This window comes from Pelmatolapia mariae, linkage group LG16_19 (genome assembly GCF_036321145.2).
Source record: "Pelmatolapia mariae isolate MD_Pm_ZW linkage group LG16_19, Pm_UMD_F_2, whole genome shotgun sequence".
Classification (NCBI taxonomy): domain Eukaryota; kingdom Metazoa; phylum Chordata; class Actinopteri; order Cichliformes; family Cichlidae; genus Pelmatolapia; species Pelmatolapia mariae.
In genome coordinates this window covers 69,061,240-69,084,518 of record NC_086241.1, presented here as the reverse complement: position 1 = coordinate 69,084,518, position 23,279 = coordinate 69,061,240, and the positions used below count along the sequence as shown (strand labels likewise).

Here is a 23,279-nt window from a genome sequence, read left to right as displayed (position 1 = left end):
TAAGGCACATTTAAGGCACTTCTGCATTGCCAAATAAAATCCTTGAATTTCCCTCAAAACAAGCTCAGACTTCCTGGGCGGTCTGTTAGTAACATTATGATCGAATCGAATGGGGACCTTGTGAGTCGGAATCGAATTGATACCCAGCGCTAAGTAACACCACAGCAGCCACACTGTTGGTGGATAATGTCATTAAAATGCTCCAAACATGGTTCAGAGCTCCAGTTCAGGTGAAGCCTAGCTGTTAGTCAGAGAGGCCACAACCCAATAATGGCCTGACTCAGTTTTCGAATGGACATTAGAGGAAGTGCAGTTTTTGGTTATTTTCCTTCCCCTGAGGAGGGCGACTGGTCAGGACAAGCAGTTACCATTAATGAACTCCAGTTAAAGGCTGCGGCTACACTCCTCATCCCCCTGAGACTGTCAACCTGCTGTAACATAAGTCAATAAGCTTATGCGCCTCCATTTGGGCCGTGTCACTCTGTGAAATACCTGAACAGCTCCTAACAAAGCTGTGGATACACTGTGCAATCCAGGCTAGCTCTTAACCAATACGGACTCTTCTGGTTCCCAAAACCTAAGATGGTGGAGGCTAAGACGAGGAGGTGCTGACAGTGCGCACAGAGGCTCGAATAAACATGTGGCATGCTTGTTTTTCTTTATTAGCCATGTTGTGTCACCTGGTTGAAAGTCTAAGTGTGGATGCTTCAGTGTCCTCTACTCGTCTTTGCGAATTGTTTCCACCACAGTAATGTGTGAGTCTCACTTTGTCCTTGGCTGTGTGTTCGGGGGGTAAGATAAGGGTTCCTGCCTACCTATATATCAATAAATAATATTCCACCTGGAAGATTACTGCGTAGCCTTTAGCTGATATTCATAGATAGTCCAAGGTGTACTCTCCCTGCTCTCTCCCCCTCTCTTTCAGTCTTTCTCCCCCTTTTCTATCATTCTCACCTCCTCCTCCTCCATCCCTCACTGTGCTGCTGCCTGCAGATAGTAATTAATCAGGGGATCGATGGGAAGCCTATCTCCAGGCTGAGGCGTCTATAATGTCGATAATGCTGCTCGATGGCCTCTCTCCCCGGAGAGCTGATGGTCTTCAGGGCGAACACGCTTGACTTTGCATAGAGCGGGCCGAGCTGGGTCACACGGGCCGTTCGGCTCTGCGTATGTGTGTTTAAAATCAGCATGGACACTACATGATCACAGTTACAAATGCAGTGAGAGAAAAATATAGTGCTGCGTAAAGAGATTAATATGAAAAACTAATAATTTCTAAGATTAAAACGGTTGATTTATGTGAAAAAATCCCAAAAACCAACACAAACCTTTTTGATCTGATTTTACTGATACTGATAAGTCTTTCTTTTTAAAATATTTATACTTTAATATTTATCTACACATTAGTTTATATCCTGATCTGCCGTCCTTTGTTATTATATCATTGTTAGAGAATTGTTATAAAAAACAGAAACAAACTTGATTTAAAACATGCTAAAAATCTATGAATTCAATATATTTTAAGAACCGCTCCAGGTTTAATGCGGCTGATCCATAAATAAATGTGTTTGGGTAAATGTTTTTATCGGACCAAGATCGAGTGCATTAACAGTGTCTAGGTAATGTTATCAATATCAGGCTTGCATATGGTAAATGGACCTGTTCAGATTTTGGAGGAGTGACATTCACATTAAACATGGCCCATGTTTCTAATAATCAGCGGATGTGCAGTAATCCCTGAACAGATTGTCACAGTTTTTTCTACTTTTAGATTGAGGTGATGTCATAGAGAGGGGATATTATTCAAAGAAGCCCCACCCACCTTTGTTTAGGAGGGGCAGCCAATCAGAAGAAAGGAGGAGCTAAAACAGCTTGTTTCGTACAGAGGACGATCTGAGGTGCTGCACCGGTGTGACGTAAAAAAGGATTATTTTGGACTGTGAATCATGCAAAGCTGCTGTAATGGAGTGACAATAAAGATGTTAAGGTTAAAAGAGAAGAAAAGATCCACTTTGGTGAATAACTGGCATGATAAATACAGCAGCAGCTGCGCTGTAGCGCACATTTCATCCACTCAGATTAACTTTATTTAAGTCGCTTTCATAGATTATACAGAATGTAAATCATTTGAGGCAGTGGGATCTCAGGTCTCAGCCGCAGTACACCAGTGGGGTCTCTGACTCTCTTGGTTACAGACATCACGTCTGGCTTTTCAGTCACCATCAACTGGCACGGTAATCATAGATGTGCAGGATGGCTAATTGAAGTCAGAGTGCAGCAGAAAGGCACGCATATAGAGCATAATTCAGATTCATGTGGGAAGAAGCTGTTTAGAGAGGGTGCTTTCAGCGTGCGGCCATTGCAGCTGCCTTCGTCTGTGTGCAGCTAAAGCAGCAAAGACACTGAAGGAAAAGGCATCCTTTCACGTTTAAAGCTCCAATTACATGGATGAATTTCTTTTATGAAAGAAAAAAGCAAAGGTGGCTTTAAGAGAGGACCCCGTCTCCATGAAGCTCACCGTGAGATAGACGGGGAGGCGAGTTTGTGCAGACGGGAAAGCTCACATCATAAACATTCGCTCCACATCTCCTCTGTCATTTGCATATTTACAGTCTGCCATGCTAATCATGTTTATTGGGGTGTATAAGAACTGCGCATGGGCTCGACGGCGGAGGACAGCTTTCTGCCGGAGACTGTGAGATATAAAAATTACCCCCAGCCCCCCCATTTCTGAAATAAATGGTTCCTCCTGCGGTAATCCAATTTCAAAAAGACAAAAAGAGCCGTCTTACATAACTAGGACAGCACAGGCTTCTGCTAATTATGGTGTTAAGAATTCCCCTGATTTCAAACAAAGGCCAAGATTCGTGCAGATATTTTTACGTTGTGTGCAGTTCTTCATCCAAAAATGGAACTGAAGCTGCAAAATCCTGAGAAACTGAGTTCAGAAAATATAAATACATCAAGGAAATCAAATCCAGATTTGCTCGATTTCACTTTGAACACAGAGATTTCTGCTGTCAGTCCCTCTGTGCTTTATCTCTGAAGTGTTGAGAACAGTTAAGTAAGGAGGATAACGGCTAAAGCTCCTCATTTTTCCCCTGTCAGACTCCTGCTCCCTCACAAAAGAGATGAGGTGGTCACCGCCTGGCCGAGGAAGAGGGCTTTAGATCGTCAGCGTTAGAGCTGAAACGAGGCCAAACAGGAAGCGATCGACACGGCACAGATCCACTCTCCCTCTCTTTGTCTCACCCACACGTCTCCCTCGTCCTTATAGCTCCACCATAGGCTGCGTTACACTGACCCACCCTTTTTTGCTCGGGGTCGTCGCTCCGAGCCGCCCACGGGCTCGAGCCCCTGCAGCCATTCTGCACATCGCCGTGGGGCTGACGGGCGCCGCTGACGGGCGCCGCTGCATCGATCCAAGAGCAGCAAGAATGGAAGTCTTTTCTTTCACCGCTCGTGGTTTTATAACACACCAAGGCACGCTGTGCACAAAAGATAATTAAAGACAGCTAAAATAAACATGGAGATATCAGTTCATCAGCATGCCCGACTCTCCTTCCTCCTCTTCCCCTTCCTAACACTCTATCCTTTCCTGCCTCCTTCCTTGCCTTCCTTCCTCCCTCCCTTGCCCCCTCCCTTTTCTCTCTGGCAGAGCTAATTCCCTCTTCAGATGGTGCGGCTCTCATTTGCATACTTATCAAAGTGTTTGGACTATCCGACAGAAGCTGTAGGAAGGTGGGGTCATTAATATGTTAATTAGCCCCCTCGCTCCATCCTTTTTCTCCCCCCGCCTTTTAGATGCTGGCGCACCATCCGTATCCTCCACCTCTCTCAGCCTTTGAATGTTTGAATACCCTCAGAGGCCCTGCAAATGCCATAAGACTCTGCAGACATGCACACAGGGGCTTAGGTTCATAACGACGTATAGAGAGTGCGTTTGCATGCATGCAGACAAATACACATCTGTGCTGTTGGATTAGCAACGTTTGTGTTTTGCATAGGAAATTTTAGCACCGTGTAATGATGTGGTTACAAAATTGAGCAAATATTATCATTGACTTGCCGTCAAGACAAGTTTGTCTATCTCAGTCACGGTGATGTCTGAATTTTAAGTGAGTGGAGGATGATATGTTTTCTTCTCATTATTATCAAACACAAAATTAAAGACAAATGTAAAATATATGTCTAAAGTAAGCCTCTATTATTATTATTAGCTCTCTGAGCTAACTATTTCCTAAAGCAAACACTGAGTGTTAATGCTAAGCTTAGAAGTAACAATCAAGCCACTGAGTTGACTTGGAGGCGGTTCTGGTTTGACATTCTCACCTGACCTGCTGAGAATCAGCTCTTTTTTTTTTTTTAGCATTTTTAACAGAATATATGCAAAATCTTACCTTGATCCAATGAATAATTTCTGAGGTCCTTGAGTGTTTTTAATTTTTTAAATCTTTGAAGGTCCCTGTACGGCACTTAATCTGGGCAAGTTGTTGATGATTGGGGGCTTGTCCGGGATCTTTGAACCCTGTCTGGTTTGTTGAAATGGAATTGTATTTGTTTTTCTGCGTGTCCACTTGAAGTGGCTTTGGTTTTTAGTTTTGTGACTAATATTCTTTGGAGTGTCTTGTAGGTTCTGTGTTTAGATTGATTTGCTGTTTGAAAGCTCCTTTGAGTGATTCATAATCAGTATTTTTACTTAGGCATGTTTGAGAACCTGGGCGCACATTGCCTTGGAAGCATTTCCCTTGTTGGTTACCTTTTGGTTCTTGTGGAATCGAGTTCCCAGTCCCACCATCTGCTCGGGTTAAGTCTGTAGGTGTATGTTGTGGTGTGTTAATGTTGGTCCTGGTTTATTTCTTATTTCAGACCAGCATAAGCAAACCTGTTCTGGTTGTCATTGTATTTGTGGAAGCCTGCACTCCCAGTTATACTGACTGACATGAATAGACACAGTGTATTAAAAATCCCAAAAGTTCTGAAGTACAGTTTAATAATTGTATTCCCATGGCACTGTCACATTTATTTAAAAAATCCCTTCATCAGGGAGCTAAACAGATTTCAAACAAACAACGAATCACCTAACTTGTAGACTGTGAAGGAGGCCAAACTGGTTTCCTATGAGCTCAAAATATTTGTCGTATTGAAATAAAAAACCCATCAGTCCATCTATTTGCATTTATCACGTGTTTGTATAGAAATACAGGCTTATTGGGCTTGTTGCTATCAGGCACCATGACTTTCAATCAGGAGACTGCGCTTTGAGTATCATCTCTGATCAATTTCAACTCAACCGCTCCATAAAGCATCATTTATTCTGGCTGAGGTTGAGAGTGCCCTCTATGGAGCAGGAAGTCCAGACAGTGGGAGTTCCCCTCGGCAGGTATAGCAGTCATACACTGCGTATGAAATATAGATGAAGCCGCCACGATGTTGGTTCATAAAATCCTGTTTTGAGTGTTCTGGCTGCTGCCATCTTAGCTTTTTGAAGACCTTCCGGTCCTTTTTGACTGTAATGGGATCATAATTTCCTAAATGAACATCATGTCATATTCAATAAGACTAGAAATAAACCATAAATGCATCAGGAGTCTTTAATGTTTACTGAGCTCACAGATCCATGAGCAGCAGGTTCTTTTTATACAATCAGACGAGTCATCCCTGCTGGACATTGGCTTCAGTTTTCAGACTCTGAAGCGTCACATACCCAAACCCTAACCCGGCTTTTAATTACACTCTGTGGCAGAAATAGGTTGTAATGGTAGCCCACCTCTGAGGCTGAAGCTCGTGTAAAAGCTTCCACAAATCTAGAAAGCTGCGCTCTGAGTGCAGTGCCGGCCTTCAGCAGGATGCCGTTAATGAAGAATATGTCCTGTACGTAAAGGTTGGAGGTCAGAAGTGGAGTCATTCAGCAGCAGCAGCAGCAGGACACCTTGTTAACTCAGACTTATCTGCTCACGAGCAGAGGTTAACGGGTCTGTTCTAACAAGGTTTCTATGGTTAGTCAACACTGATACAGGTGACTAAAGAAGATGCTGGCAGTAATTAAAAATGACAAGGGGAAGTTATCAGCAAATGTTGGCGCAAGGCATCTTGGGAATTGCTGTCCTTGATGCTATTTAAACTCTGTGGTTTGAGCACTAGAATCCACATAATCATAGCGTTTATTCAGCCGTACGCTGGCAAACAAAGGCATGTGGTTCCTGAACGCGAGGCTTGGAAATAAATCAACATTTTTGTGTGGAAACAGAAAGGTAAGCAGCAGCCAGGAGACAGACTGTTACAACATCCTGCTCACCGGGTTTGATTTCAGCTTTTCAAGGACTTGAACAAACAGGATTCACTGAATGCACTCACTTTAGGGAGACTTTCTTTCATGCTTTCACCTCTGGCTTCTGCCATTGTTTTCACAGAGATACCTGCAGTAAATTGGGCATAAACATCAAGAAGTGTTGTTTTCCAGCCCTCGTTCTTTTAAACGTTCTCGTAGAACAGGCTGTTTTGATATTGATGAGCGAAGAATGAGGACAGTAGGAAGGGAAAGGCAAAGAGATTAGACGAAACAAAAGGTGAGATGAGAGAGCGCTCACCTTGTTCTAAGCAGCAATAAAAGCCTCGCTAATCCACCTGGCCTTGCCTCTGAGGACATATTTCTCTGTGTGCCAAACGGAGAGGGTGTTCAATTCAACCCACACAGGGCAGACTTAATAATTACTCTCGCTTTGAATGCAATTTCCTGGCTGTGGGGAATGATTGACAGATTGTATCCATGGTGTCAGGGGGGCCAGCCACGCCCATCCTGACTAAGGTAGAAATTAGAGAGCAGCAGGAGCTAAATTACACCTTAGCAGAGACCTCTGGCAGGAGGACAGGAGGGGAAGCATGATGAATGAGAAAAAGATCAGAACGGAAAGGTAGCGGGTGAGTCGCGTGGGAGCACGGAGATGATTGGAGGAATGGCTCGGAAATACATTTGAGGCACACGCACGCACACACACGGATGCTGGTAGACACACAAAGGCTCGCGCTGAGGTAATGGGTCTGCAGTACTATTGGAGTGCAAAGGGAGAGACACTTAAATGCCATCTCTGCAGTTGGGATGCTATTTACTCCCTCTCCCTCGCACACAGCCGTCTCTGCTCTCTCCACTATGTCATGCTCTCAAAGCACTCAGACTGATATGAGAGCAGCGAGCGGCCGGCAGAGTGGCACAATGAGTCTTCGGGTATCTACAGTGGAGGAGCTCAACAACAGCAGGAAGTGCCCAGAAAGAGTGACGGATCGCTGCAAAGCAGAGAATAAATCTGCAGCGTCCCTCTGAAGAACCTCATTTACTCGTAACGTAGAGAAAAGACCCAAAGAATGATCTGCTTCCACAAATATCCTCTTCCTTTGTGATTAAAAACACATCGGTTATCACGAGCACTTCAAAAGTGAGACGTTCCTTCGTTGCCTCCAGCAGTTTGTGGGCTGATTTCTATGTGAAGGACGAATTGAATGAAGCCTGTTTTCCCACCAGGAATTTGATTTCCAGGTGAAAACTACAGCCAAACATTGAACGTCCAATATTTGAAGGGCGGGGTTAACGACTTTCACTGTCCATTTGCAGGCGCTCTAATACGGGCTCGAGGTCAGCTGTTTCATCCAACCTCCCAAACCGTCCGACCTGATTATTTTATTATGAACTACGACCGTCATGAAAATAACCAAAGCAAAATCATATCTGAGTGAAATGCTATCCTGATGTGTTACACTAAAGCAGAACAGTACTGACTTTCTCCTACACTAAATCAGTGACTTCTCTGTAGTAATAGTTAGTAGCAGTACGGGCCAATCAGACAGCTAGCTGCACCTGTTCAAGCCCGTCACACCAAAACTGTCCCTGAGTAACCTCTGGAAACTACTCACCCTCGTCTCGTCTCACTGTTTGACACATTTTGTTATGTAGGCCGTCTGAAAATAGCCTACAAGCTGCTGAATCTACAGTGTGAGATTCTCTAACAGGAAATTCTAAGTTACAAATACCCACCTTACCCATAATATTTAGATTCAGCTAACTGGACTTTCTCATGGTTTCTCACGTATCGTGTCACGCTGTCATCTACATTGGACGCACTTCAACCAGGAAACTTGAGCTGTGAGTGGTTGATTTCTGCGCTCACTAGCAGAGTACTGTGGTCGTAGTTTGCTTGGAAGATGCAGACTTGTCTGCAAACACTTGCTGAGTGACACCAAAACGTCACGCAAACTGAAAATGAGACTGTTCGCCTTCAAAATAAAAGCTTTTCAGAGTTTCACTTGAGATCGCTCATTTTTCTGTACAAATTCCATGCAAACTGGTGGTGACCACGGCAACCGTAGCTACCAAAGGAAAGAGGTTTTTGCCAAACGGGTGGAGAATACAAACTGGTGACCACTGTTTGGCAGGCAGTTGCAGTCTTTGGACAGGTTACATGGTTAGTGACAATGTGCCTGCAACACTGTAATAGTCAGGTGCAGTGTAATATGTTGTGTCAGCTGCCATCTTGGCACATATGGCCAATTCTGGGTTTTGAGCCATAAGTGACCATATTTGGATCAGAGGGTGGAGTCCTACTTTCAGCTCCATCCACAGACACTAATCTAATCAGTCCTCAGTAACATCCAGACAAAAATTCACTCAGCGAAACTGGAGCTCTGACTTGTTGGACCGTCTCTCAGTATAATTAGCTGCACAGCAGCCATGTTAGTCAGATATTATATTGGTCAGATGCTTTAAAAATACTCAAAAGGAACAAACCAGTGTTTGTATGTAGACGTGTTTATTTCTGCTGTAAGGTTGGACATTTTAACATGGGAGTCTACAGGGACTGATTATATTTGAAAGACAGCTTCAAGTGGCCATTAGAGGAACTGCAGCTTCACTTTTCACCTCCAGAGGTTGCTGCTTTGTGCCAAACCACTTATTCCTCCTGATGGTCTGATGGTCCACTAGGAGTCAGATGCTGTACTGTAGGTTTACCTCTATCTGGGTAAAGTGCTTCCATCCTGGCTTTAAGGGCCCTCGACTGGAGCAGAGCCTTCAGAACAGGCTCTTCACCTGAAGAAAGAGAGGGGACAGAGGCGAGGGGCAGCTCACTGACACACATTCGCATCCACATCTACATCGGCGCTCTTAATGCGATCACACACGCACACGCACAACCTACTTCACATGTAGAGCAGCATTCCCAGCTGAGTGCCGCTCTCCAACCTGGCAATTTGAGCGGAAAGAGAATCCAGCTAAAGTACACAGGGCGTCATGCTGATTTCACAACAGGGGGGTTGAATGGCAGAATGGCCTCACTACAGCCCTCGTTACTGATCCGGCAAGATCCGACTCATCTGTTTCAATAGCACTCTATCATTTGCACTTATGTGTGCATGCACAAGTGGAGGCAGATTGCACGAGTCCAAATTTTTCGCTGGAAATGCTGCTTCTATCTGACGCAGGACCAATTTCACGCGGTCAAACCTGCACGCCACGAGCGAGCGACGAGCACACGGAAACGCGTACCCACAGCAACGTCTGACGGGGATGTTTTTGGATGACATTTAGTTTCTAGGTTGCACAAGATGCTCGTATAAATGAATCATGAGTGAATCTGTGAGGTGTGAATAATAGATGGGAGGAGAGGTAAAAACAAAGGAGTGCTGTTATTATTTGTTAATAAGACACTCTGGAGCATCACTAACTAGATCTCATTACCTCAGTAGTCACAGGCATGTATACACACACATTTTCCCACACACCACATGCCAAACTCATGCACAAGTCTCTCATCCTGCATGACTATTTTTACCTGTGAAGCCTGCCGTTGCCTAGCGCTCTGTAATTACAGCCCACACTCCACCAATGAGTGATTAGAAGCAATGATGGATGGGTTAACGCTGTCACCTTAGGATGCCGTGGTGCTGAGCTAATTTTACGAGCGTACACGTGTCACATACCTGATAGCCCTCTCAGCCTTCTGCCATAACTCTGGAACAGGTGCGATAAAGGTGGACGATGTGTCTCCTGTTAATCTGCAGATAAGGCATGATGAAGTAACGCCGCGGCTGATTAATAGATCTCCGTGGCTCCTAAATGAGTTCCTTTGGTGTCACTTGGCACTTTAAATTTGCCTCATCAAACATCTGCTCCTGCGGCGTTACCATTTGTAGGCGGCCACGAGTTTTCCACTTAAAACCAGCGCCCTGATTTCATCATCATCATCATCATCATCCTGTGTGAAAACACTGCCAAAATAAATTTGGAGCTTTTCACAATTTCAGTTTTTCTTTTCACCGCCTGAAAAGCTATGGATTTCCTGTCATATATGGACTTTCTGTCTGTGCATAGACAATGTCTGTGCAGGATGGAGATGGAGCGCGCGCCTACTTATACATGCAAAGTGTGTGCGTGCAGACGGGGGATGTGAGGGGTTGCGTTTATGATTGCCACGACTGCAGCTGGGGCTGTGGGCTGAGTAATTGCCTGTCTTGGTAGGGGGAGCGTGGTAGCGAGCTAAAAGTCAAGTGCTCTCTTCCTGCTGTAGACCTCATTTGGATTCCACATAGCTAGCTAGCAAGCTAACGCCAGCCTTGGGCCTGTATTATTCATAGCTTGACAGATAGCTCTCACTAAAAGCATTGGAAGTGGGCCAGGTGGTGATGGAGCGACAGGGGAAGCAGCAACACTGCACCTCGCTCTCTGCCTGGCAGGAAGAGAAACAGATATGGAAATTGAAGATACAATGGAGCAGCAGAGAGATGAGCAGCTTTAACAGAAACAGGGAAATGCTAAGTGGGATCGGTACGGAGATGAAGAGAGTGAAGAGGTGAAGAGGGGACGAAAGGAATCAGACAGAATTATCTGAAGGCCGCGTGAAGCTAAAGGACAGTGCAACTACAAGACATTAAAGCAAAGATAGAGGACGAGCGAGCTCACCGCAAAATGGAGAGAAGACAGAAGCAGAGCGACTGTGAAGAGAGAAAGAGGCAGCCATCCACCCCCGCCAAGCTCAGGAACCCCTCTGCCTCCATGTGCAGAACCAGATAAGGTCGCATTAATCAAAATCTGCCACTTCCCCTTCCAAAAAAACACCGTCTCTGCCATCAGCCCCCCTCTGTGAAGTATCTGTCACCGAAACAGAAATTTCCATATTTAATGGGAAAGCTTTATATCACCAAAAAGACAGTGTGGGCTGAGGGTGAAAGAACAGAGTCGGTCGGATCTGTCAGCTCTGTCATTAGCTTCTACACTTTAGACTTCATGTGGAGCCTCGGGGTTCATTCAGTTTGGCTCCGACGCAATTGTTATCATTCCCGCAGTATGATGACGGAGCCGGTCAGACATCGGTTGCTGTCACGTGCAACCAGAGGAACTATTGTATAAACAGCGCGTTGTAAGGTTACTATTTCCTGTTCCTGTGCCTACTGCACGTCAGAGCAGTGCGTCCTTTTTCACTCAGTGAACTCGTTCATGTGAAAATGCGCTCTTGTGAATTCATTTTAAACTAGATTTGATTCAGCTTTACATTTACTTCACTAGTTAGTATATATTCAGTTTACCACATGTGAACAGTCACAACCATTTACCGCTCCATTTAACAGCTATTCATTTTGTTAAATCACCATTTTCAAAGGTTCCGTCAACATGTTTTAGCTAACTATTCCACTATTATTAGCTGTAACAATTCCACGCTGTTAGCTCTTCTTCTAGCAGGCAGTGTTCCAGGGAAAGCACGACAAGCAGTACTCGCCCAGTTAAATCTAAAAAAAAAGACACTAATGCCTCGTCTCTGGAAGCAGGATGAACTCCGCTTGACAGCAAGTCACTGAAACAGGTGAACATAGTTGATTGTACAAAGTGTGACCATTATTGTCTTAATCCCCCGTAGATAATAACAGTTAGCCATGTCACAGAGCTCAAAGCCTTTTAATTCTGCTGTGGCTTTATTGTTATTAATATATTTGAAGGAAAACCTCATTAACAGCTGTTTTTATCTTAGCCACGACAAGCATGTGACTTTGTGGAATTTGGTGCATCATTGGAAATTAAAAAGTGTATAAAGTATTTAAAATGAGATCAGCCTTTAACATCTGCAGCGGTAATATTGATCCATGTAACACTGATGTGAAACATTTGTAGAATAATTACTATTATTATAATCATATTATTACTACTACTATTAATAATTGCTTTTACTTTTAATGCGTTATGTGCAGTTTGCCAATAATGCAGTTTTTTGTGTAGGGAGGTGTTTTCATCGTGTTTTATTTGCTCCATCAGTCTAAAAGTGATACGATTTTTTAATTGTGCAGAAATGTGAGGATACAGCTGAAAGTGATGAGACAGGATTATTAAGTTGTTTTAATTCTGGTCATTTTTATGTTGTTGAAAATTGGAGGAAGATGGGAGGGGCTTAAATCATAATGTTAGCTGGTTATTTCAGTCAGTGTTGGTCAACAGTTATGATTCATATTAACAGCACTACTTTTAGCGAGTTTACCATTTGTCACTTTTTACACCTGTGCATTTTGGCTGTTTCCACTGTGTATCCTTTACTTTTAGGCAGCTTTCAGCTCTTCATGTTTACTCAGTTGTTAAACTGTAATTTCTCGTTTTGTGAGATAAGTTGAATTTATCAGCCTAGGATACTGCAGAAGTACCCCCTGGGGTATTGGTAGGCCTGATTGAGAATTCCTGTGTGAGAGAATAACTGTGCATTTTTCTGCTGTCTGTTGTTTCCTCGTATGAACCTTTAATGCATTTTAAAAAAGCCTTTGAAAGCATTTCAAAGCCAGGGCTGCTAAATGTACAGTGGCACACACATGCGACTTCCTTTTTGATGACATTTGTTTATTCCCCCTTATTTGCCTCCTGTGCATATTATGACAAGCCTGCAGACTACCTTTCTGACATCACCCGGCGTCAGATAAACAGGTGGTGTTTATGCTTTTTTCATCCTCTTTTTTCTTCTTTTTTAATAACCGCATCCCTGAGGAAAGACATCAAAGGGAATAACAGATCATGTGCGGTGAGCGCGGAGTGTGCCAGGGGGACATGATGGGCATGAAGAGGGGAGGCGGGGGGCAGGCAGCTGCTCAGGGCCAGCTTCAGGCCCGGGCACATCCTGACCCCTAACCCCTGAACCCACCACCAGCCCTCCCTTCCCCCCTGCCTGCCTCCTCCGGCCAGCCCTTCGCTTAGAGCAGCTGCCAACTAAATTACATCAATGTCAAAAAGCCCTCCTCCTTCTCCTCCTCCACTGCTGGAGAGACAGGGCTTAGTAAACATGGCACAGAGTGGGAATCACAATGAAATACACAAAGGGCAGACGCTTTATTCTGAACGCCAGTATTCGGTAAAAGATGAGGCTGGTGTTTCTTGTTATTGTCAACAAATCTCACGAAAAGAGCGAAAGCAGCCGTGCGTCGGTGCATCCATACGTTCTCTGTTCTCCAGCTGCTCCGTGGCTCTCAGCAGAAAGCCTGCTGGTTCCTGCTGGAGATGGAAATCTGGAGAAATGGGACATGAAGATGTGCACTTTGATTTAAAAAGACAGCTTCGTGCTGCAGGTTTTAGCAGTATATCCAGTATAAGGAACAAATCTGCTCATCCGAATAAATGGGCTAACCACAAGAAGGAGCTCCTTTCCAAAATGGCTGATAGGCCAGCAGCTAACTCACCGGCTTCTCTGTGCACTCCTCTGAGTTGGGGGTGATTGATTGAAGTCATTACGCTTGTGGAGAGACTCCTTACCTGGCTAATCCAGGAGTGATTTTAGCTGCAGCATGACAGATAGCCACATTACACCCCCTGATTCTGCTGCCCGATGAGCTCCCTGCCTCCAGCTCTGCTGGAATATTATGCAGAGTAGCTTGTACGATAAACACAGATCAATAATCCACCAAATCCCCGACCTCGGAGTTAATTCAGGGACCTCGAAACACAAATACTTCATGATCTAACATTAAAATACTGCATGTGTGCTCAGAGTATTTAGTTATTTACTCACAATGAGGTACACAGTAAGTGAAAATCACATGTCATTGTAGTTATTTCAGCTTCAGTCCAAAAGACTTTTTAAGCGATTTAAATGTTCACAGAGTAGCGAGGAAAACCCGACAGTTGGCACGCCGCAGTTACCTCGATGCTTTGGTGTAGGCTGGTCACAGAGCTCAGAGAGCTGCCTTCTTCTCGTTCTGGCATGTTAGATATTAATTTTCATCGGTTCAGATTTATACAAATTGTCAAAATCACCCACACGAACATCATCGACGACCAACAGGAGCTCTTCTGTTTCCCCACAGAGCTGCTGCAGCATCTTCTTTTTCTTTTTGTTTTTCCAGAACAAACCACAGCAGACACAAAGGCAGCTGAGGCCAAAAGCTGCTTCTGCTTCTTCTAATGAATTTCCACCAGAAGCATGAAGGGAAATCATCTTAAAGGGACTTTAGCTGCAAAAAGTGACCCCGTAAGATCCTATATCTCTGCAAAAATCCTCTACTCTCTGATTAAAAACTGACTCTTGGCTGTCTTTAGATGTCTTCCAGTGTGTGGTAGGCATTAGTTTAACATAACCCAACAGGACAAAGAACAACCATTGCAGCTCTGAAGCTATAAATTTCCTCCTTCGACTCTTTCAGCATTTCATCTGGTACAACGAGAAAAACTGTGGCCCGTCTTGTCCCATCACAGCCCCATAAAAGCTCCATGATAAAGACACGGAGATGCTCCTCGCTCAAGCGTGGGGCTCAGGCTGATAAGACTCAGTCCACCTTCTCCCAGTAGAGAACCATGGCCTTAAACTTGGAGGTGCTAATCCTTGTACCAGCTGCTTCACACTCGACCGCATGCAGAAAGCATCTGTCCATGAAGACCACAAACAGGACTGTGGACAAGCAGCAAACACCCACCCAGAGTCAAACAGCCACTGAAAGCATGCTTGACTTTGGGTTGAGGACACAGATTTATGTCACAAACCTGACCAAAGTTAAAACACTGACTACAGTGACTCTACATCTAATGCAGTCAGATCAACGCTGCATAGCTAGCTATCTAACTTCATGTCTTTCAGCCCCAAACTGTATTAGCAGTGTCCAGGAAAAAGGAAAGAAGTCCAGCTGCCTCCATGACCTGGATGAATGAGCATCGTGCACACACATGTACCAGGAGATGTTAGCGTATGAGACCACGGGAATGAGACTGAGGAATGAGGGCGACTTCAGGGAGATGTTGCTCAGCACACGTGAGGCTGATTTCTCGCCGCTGTTGTGCATCTCAGCCGAGCTGAGCTCCCGGGCTCTCGCCGGGCTCGGGATAAAGGAGGAGGCTCGACAGGCAGCGGGGAGTAAGGACACCAGCCGAGGCTCGGATAAAAACAAGAGCAAGAGTTAACGGCAAGAGTCGAGGCAGAGCAAGTGGAGTATTTGACTAAAAGTTGGGTTTAGTAGCTGCAGGCTGCACGTTAGAGCTGCAGCAGCGAGCAGACATGAGCAGCGAGTCTTTGGGGGCCCGCTGCCTCTCAGCTACTCCACCACCGCGCCCGCTGTCTGAAATCATTTAAATTACCGGCTGAAGAAACGGGGACTGTGGCATGTTAATGCTTTCTGGAGAAACGAAACACGAAAAGATTACAGTTAAATGATGCTTTTATTATTAACGCGTGTGCGTAAATCCAAGTGGACATGGAACCGCAACACCTACAAACATCATGTAAGTTTCCCTGACAGTGAGGATTATTCCAAGACCGCTGCTCCGAAGTAATATTTCATGAGCTTTAGGACAGTCTGACAGTTATTCTGCTGAATCTGTGTGTGTGTGTTGGGGTGTGAATGGGTGATAGCAGCTGATATCCAAGCTGGAGCCTGAGCCGCCAGAAAACGCCCCAAATTGCAGCGTCTGCCATGCGCTGAGCCTCCTGCACCGAGACGCTGCCTTTTGTTCTCGGCTGCTCGCGGGAGAAGCCTGACAGCTCTGAAATGATCCTCTCTCCTCTTTCACACTCACACAACTCTTCTTCTCTTTTCAACTCTGCTGCCATAGATTCCCCATATTTCTGCACACACACAGAAGACTGGAGGACATGCATGCAAACATGCACAGAAACATACATTCTCCCTCTGCCTCCCTCCTATAGCCTCCCATTTTGCTCCCCGTCTGCCTCCCTCTCATTTTTCCTTTCTCCTCGCTGGCTGGCGGTGAGGATGGTGAATCCCTCATGGATTTCTGGAGGGTATCACCATGGAGACAGGGCTCTGCCACACATGTCTATAGATCCTCCTGCTGGATAGGGAGCACAGTTAGAGGTGGTGCATTCCCTCCATCTCTGCTGTGCTCTGTGGAGGCAGACAGAGAGGCTGCGAAGAATGAGAAAATGGGAAAAGGAGGTGGAAATATGGGAGGAAATCCACGGAGCGACGATGCTGAGTGTTTCTTTAACGGTTCTCAAACGATACTGAACATCAAGATCATGTTCTATGCTGCTCTTTAAAGGGCTCTGTGTGACGTTAAGAGAACATCTACATGTTAGTTCCTTTACATTACATTTAGTGTGTTTCAGGAACGTTCCCACGTGGGTCCTCATTGGCCCTTTGGGAACATTTTGTTCAGGACTTAATAAGAATCTTCTTATATCTATTGGAAATGCTCAGTGCAGCACTACACACAAGACATGTGGGACCTACAAAGAACGTCCCCTCATAGTTCCCCACTGGTCCAGGTGGGTCCTATGCAGACGTTCCCTGTAGAGTTTAAAAGGGGATTCTATTTTTCCTGTTTTAAACTACATGGATGACATTTGGGATGTTTAGAGAATATTCCAAGTGGTTCCATGAGAACATTTCATTAATGACATACTGAGCATGTGCACATATGAGGCTCAGCTGTTCTTATTAAAACTTTCCAGTTGTTTTGTTTGTTAGTCTCAACGTAACATGGATGGTGAATTTGGGATGTTTAGGCGGTGTTCCCGCATGGATCCATCATTCCCATGAGAGCAGTCAGGAAATGGTCTTAAAGAACTTCCATATTAAATTTCTTTATTGGTGACATTACACAGAGGACATCAGCATATGTTTCCACGTTGGACACATGAGAACATCTCAAACATTCACATGTGGCTCCAAGTCGGTCTCATGAAATCGTTCTTATGTGACATTTGTGTCGATAATGTTCCCATATGGTTCCCGATGGGTGAAGCTGACAGGTTTCATCGAGGACTTAATCAGGATGTTCACATATGGATCTAAGCTGCTCGTTTAATGTGCGTTTAAGAGGATGTTCAGTTCTGTTTATTCATGGGTCACATGGGTAACACAAGGACACCTTCAGGATGGACGCCTGTTGGTAAAATGAGAAAATCCCCTTGAGAACTCGAGAACATTTAATATTGTCTCAGTACAACAATGCGTGTCAAAGGTCAGCTATGTGCACATGAAAACAAAAAAGTTCCCAAGGTGACTTTTAGATGACGCTGCATGTGTTTGTTTTTTCTGTGCAGGATTACACAGGAGATATTTGGGAGCATTCCTCCACGCTCCGTTTTAAAAAACCCTGATGGGGTCTGAGTGTGTGCTTATTTCATGAACAACGAGGGGACAGTCAAGTTGTTCTCAGGATTTTCAGGGAACCAGTCGTAAAGCTCCCTCTCAGCTTCTCCAGGATGTTTGGAGAACCTGTAGTTCATTTCCAAAATGTTCTCGGAGCATTCCTGCTCACGATGTGGAGACGCTCAGTGGACTTTTGGACGTTCTAGAAACATTTAGGAGACGTTCCCTTTCCACAGAGTGTCTGCCAAACATCGAGCGACTTAACAATTTAGACTCCCGCGATGTTTTGGGAATGTTTGCTGGCAGAATGGATGTTGCCTAATGTTCCAGAAAATTCCCAGTCACGGTGCTGTGTTCTTTAAAGAACAGCAGGACGACAGACATCAAAGGTGTCCCTGTAGGTCACAACGCTGAAGTTCGGGAACCTTTTTAGAACCTTCTGTGACTCTAAATGAGGATGAAGGATGCCGACCTGTAATGTTATTCTAAAACATGAGCCGAGAAAGGAGCCGGGGTGAAAACAGACAGAGAGATTTGAGGTGGGAATGTTTGGTGACAGGAGGAGATGACGAGGGAGAGGGGAAAAGCAGCAGCAGCTGCCTCATCCGTGCGTCACGGAGACAAATAGTGTGTGATGCTAATGACTGGCTAAAGCTTTTGCCCCTGCTGCGAACAGCCGCTAATATGACTGCTAATAAAGGCACCGTGGAACGCTGTCGCATTCCAGCAGTCGCTCAACTGTCGCCCAAAATTAGCCAAACAGGAGCTCTCCCTCTCCCGCTGCCACCCTCCCCCCCGCCTCACATTAAATCTCAGGGAATGGGGCCCTCTCCGTATCCAAAAGGTTTCTTTTCTGCATTAAAAGGCCACTTGTTCACACTGTAATAGAATTTGTTCCATCTTCTAATGCCAAGGATGCCCACTCCATGAAATATGAAGTGGTCTTTTTGTGATCTGAGGCTCTTTTCTTCTTTGATTACTACCTCTCGTACGGCTCACTCTTCTTGGAGGACTTTGTGATGCTGCCGGGGGGACAAAAGCAAAAGCAAACTCAGGATGGTGCAGTATTTTCTCATCGCCTTCCTTTCTCTGCACAGTGCCTGCAGAATTTCTTTTTAATTATTTCTGGAATTTTAATTGCCAAGTGCAGCGAGTGGGATGCAGTGCCTGTGATGACGAACGTCGCAGCCAAGGTCACACAGCGACGGAGCCAGGGAACGTGGGATGGCCGAGCTGCGGAGGCTTCCTGTGGCTTAGTCATCGTAGGGCAAACACACCTTTCACCGTGTCACAACGAGCTGACGGCTCAGGGACGAGAGGACACCTGAGAGCCGGGCGCTCTGTGCGCAGCGCTCCTCAACGGCAGCGTGATTAAAAGTCATTTACATAAGAATCTGTGCGGCTGCTCTCAGCGAGCCGGAGCTCTTTAATGGCATCCAAATGTCTGTTGGACCGTAGGTGGAACTTTCAGCAGCGTCAGGTTTTAAAGCTTGTTCACGCTCTGCTAAAAGGCATCCCTGTTTGTACAAGCCTGACCCGAAATAATGAAGCGTACTCGACTCCTTTTAAAACTACAATGAAAAATACACAAGCCAGCAGTTATTATTTGCTATCCATTAGCTGATGTTGCAGAGCAATTATAGCAATTCAACAGCATTGTTTTGATTCAGGTGTAGTCACATTAATACCTGTCAGCCACTGAGCCGGCGCTGAATGCTTGACAGCAAACACCAAGTTAAACGTGCTCCGTGCAGCATTTTCAGGTATTAAACGCTTTTTTATTGCCAATTTGTGAACACAGGATAACGCAGTCTAAAATACGAGACGTTGCCCAACTTTTGTTTGTCTGAAAGTCCAGGAGATGAAAGGCTCACACTCGTTCCCCGAGAGCCTCGCTGCAGTGCCTCCCAACACTGAGCGACGCTGGCTAACGTAAGCTTAGAAATGAAACAGACTAATCGGAACGTCACCAAACGACCGCAGAGGACTCCACAAAAACCAACACTGGTAGCTTCAGAGGCTTTAGATGAATACAGAGAGCTAGCTAAAGCCTCAGTCACTCAGGCCTAAGCACTGGCTGACAGCTGCCTGACAGCCGCCGCTTGCTAGGGGAAAATGAACCGTGTTGCTGCGACTGGTTCCTGGTGGTAGCTGTGAAATAGATGGCGAGACACCGATGATGCAAGCCTAGAGACCAGTCAGTAATCCCATGGTAACCACCAGTCGCTAGGGAAAAATATGTATTCCCTGCCTGGTTGCTGGAGGTGAAATAGGCTGCAAATCCTCTGCTGTGGTCGCCTGTAGTTTTCTAAAAAACGCTGTGAAAAGATTGATGCAAACTGGAAACAGAGACCATTTACCTTCAAAGTAAAAGACGCACCTATTGAAAATGTTTAGTGTCAGCGGTGACGCTGGACTTTTACTTTGAAGGAGAACATCTCCATTTCTGGTTTGCGTTGCACTTTTTCAAGCTTCACTACAGCTCAGAGAGCACGAGTCGAGTGTTTGCAGATCAGTCTGCATCTTCCATGCAAAATGTGCATGTCAACAGCAGCAGTGTGCGAGCAACCAAAGCAATGACGTGGAGGTTTTTGGTGCTGCACACTCTTTGCAACCCAGTTCACTTGGCAACAGCCAGCGACCTCGAGCAACCACTCACCAACCATTCATTGACCATTCACCAATCGGAGGCCTATGTGACTGAGGCCTAAGGTAGCCAACCATCTGCTGTGTTTTGGGGAGGGGCGGGGCTGCTGTCAGGGGCGCTGCTTTGAGTGGATAAGGTGGGCACTTGTAGTTTCAGCACGTCAAAGGCTGCTTTGTTGTGTCCACACTGACACTCGGGCGAACAGTTTTTAGATGCTCTCTCAGCTGCAGGACAACATACGTGGCATAGAGAACACGCAGGCCGACGGTATCCTGCACACGGTGCTGCACTGGTCGCCTGCAGGACTGCTTCACTGCTAAAATAAAGGTGGAACTGCAGGACCAGAAGACAGAGGGAGGGAGGAGGGGTGAGGTGTTTATCTGCTTTTCACACCGCTCCCCCCACTCCTCCCACTCACCTATCCCCCCCTCCTGCCAGCCCGCCTGCCTTGGCAGCCGCTAACCTGCTGGGACCGGCCCTTGATTTATTTGGAGAGGGCGCTGGAACAGAGGGGCTGGGATGAGTGGCATTTTAATGTGCTTTTGAGATGTTTGGTCACAAGCACTATTGATCACTGTGCTGCAGCACGCCACCGCCCCCTCCCTCACTGTCCTGCAGACCTTCTCGCTGCCCTGGGGGAGAGGTTGTCAGGCAGGGAATGAGTTTCCATGTGGGCTTAGATTAATGAAATGAGCCCCCTGGCTGCGGGGGGTGCAGGGGGTCAGACCATTAAGGAATCTCAGGGCTGGGCGAGATTGAGCCTGCCAGCTGACTGACTGATGGGCGAAAGAAAGAAAGAGAGAGCACGAGGGAGAGGATATTGGATGAAGCAGAGGAAGAGAGGAAACAAAAATGGGTACCTGAGACCGTCTGACCACTGCGATGAGTTTTTCCCAGCACAAAAGTAGCTCACAGTGACTAACAGCTGCCATTTTCTCCCCTCACGTGCCGCCCGTGCCATTCGTTCACATCAGGTCTCACTCTAAGTAGCGCAGAACCCGGGGAAACATCCAGAGGTTGTAAAAATGGGAGCCAGGGATATTTCACAGCCGAGTGAACATGCCCAAAGCGTGTTTAGCTCTCTCGCACTCGGGCCTGGACAGGGGGTTTATTTGATGGCCAAAACACTCAGCAGAACTCATCATAATTCTGACTGTGTGGTGCTTTTGTTCTAACGTGCCAAATGTGTGCGCGCAGCCACAACACACACGAACGGTCGCACACACAGGCGGCTCGGGGGGCCCGGTAGGAGTCGGGGCTCTCCGAGGTTTGATGAATCAAATGGATTAAGCCCCTGTGATCAATAGCCGGAGCAAATACACAGATTATCAGATTATCAGATTAGGATCTGTCCCCCTGCTGCCGGGGGGAGCCAGAGAATACATTAAAACCCGAGGTGCCTCGGCAAGATTCAATTAATCAGGCTACAGGTTGTCTGTTTCCCCTTACAGTCAATTCCAGACAGGCAGATGTGTTTTGCTTCACTTGGGAACAAGGACATATCAGTTTGGAACAAAGCGTTTGCAGGGCATGCACAGTGATTTTCTCCTGCCGGAAGAGAAAACTGATGGTACCTGAATATCAATGAATGTGGAAACTAAACCAGATCTTCTGCTTTTTGTTTCCCTGCACAGATAGAGAGTCGACGTCTTTGCGTTTTGTTGTTTATCAGTTAATGAGTGCGTGTCTAATTAAGGCCGTTTGGGCAAAGTTTGATCTTTTCTGAATATTTCTTTGCTCCTGAGCGATGTACTTTATAACCACAGCGTCGCAGCACAGGCCCGGGCACAAACCAGAGTGAACGTTTATGGCCAGGTGGTGCTAACGGCTAACGGCTGCCCTCTTATCTCTCCTCTGCAGTGTGTACGGCTGCCCTCTGGCCAAGAAGAGGAAGAGCATAGACAGACAAACCCTGGAAACATCCCCAAAGAGGAGCACCTACCTTGATGACATGGACAACTCCACAATGGAGGAGTGCTACGAGACAGATGGAACCGAGGAGATGGATGACCGGGAGGAAGAGGAGGAGGAAGGAGCCGTAGAGGATGAGGAAGAGGAGGGGGAAGTGGAGGAGGAGGAAGAGGAGGAGGTAGAAGCCTACATGGACTACAATGTAGAGCAAATGGAGCACGAGGACGGGGAGGTGGAGACAGGGGATGGAGAGGGGGAAGAGGAAGCAGAGGAGGAGGAGGAGGTAGAGGTGGAGCAGGAAGAAGAAGAGGAGGGTGATGAAGGGAGGGTGGTGGAGGCGGAAGAGGCGGAGGAGGAGGAGGAAGGAGTAGAAGAGGTGGATTATGAAGACGGAGAGGAGGAGGAAGGAGAGCAGAATCAAGGGCAAGGTGAGAGCACCGTCATTTCCACCTGTTATTGTTATTGATGATTAATTATTGATATAACGCGTTAAGCATAATGGGTAAGAGTACCTTCAGTGAAGGGTTTAAAGGCACTTTTTAATGTCATTTTCCACCGAAGCAGCGGCTGTGCAGGTCCAGTGCCGGCCCCACATATTTAGGACGATTGGTGCTGGTGCAACAAAGCAGAGAGCAGCTTGCTGCTGCACAACAACGCTCATCGTTGTGTTTGAGGTGGGAGGTTGTGCCAGTTATCATTTTCACACACACTGCCTCAGAGGAGGTGACTCCTCTGACTCCATGGAGAATGACATTTTGATCTGGTTCTGTGCATTTCCACCCCTAAAACACTGGTGCCAGTACTGCTGTTAGTGGATATGGGAGGGGCGACTGGGAGAAACTCATCAGTGATTCACAGATGCAGCCCACAGACTCTGTCCTCCGTGACAGAAAGTATCCAAACAGTTATCAAGCCTGTCAAAATGTAGGTTAGTTCGACTGGTTATAGAAACGTTGTCACAGTGGAAACACACCCTACAGCAGCGGTCCCCAACCTTTTTTGCCCCACGGACGGTTTAATGTCACACAATATTTTCACGGACCGGCCTTTAAGGTGTCGCAGATAAATACGACGAAATAAAACAATACGACCGAGACAAAAACTGTGGCATTTTGTAAATATAATAGTAAACATGAATTCACTGTGTAATTGTGTAACTTTATTA

General features: G+C 46.0%; 1 protein-coding gene across 7 annotated transcripts in view; it reads left to right on the top strand.

Annotated features, from left to right (window-relative positions):
* The window catches only part of myt1lb (myelin transcription factor 1-like, b), a 109,267-nt gene that overhangs the window by 45,896 nt on the left and 40,092 nt on the right, over positions 1-23,279 (top strand). For 4 of the 7 annotated variants that reach the window (XM_063496814.1, XM_063496816.1, XM_063496812.1 and 1 more), the window contains exon 5: positions 22,064-22,542. The exons of the other annotated variants lie outside the window; for them this stretch is intronic. In XM_063496814.1, the coding sequence (XP_063352884.1) occupies positions 22,064-22,542 (479 nt within the window). The remainder of the gene's footprint in view (positions 1-22,063; positions 22,543-23,279) is intronic. 7 annotated transcript variants of the gene reach the window in all.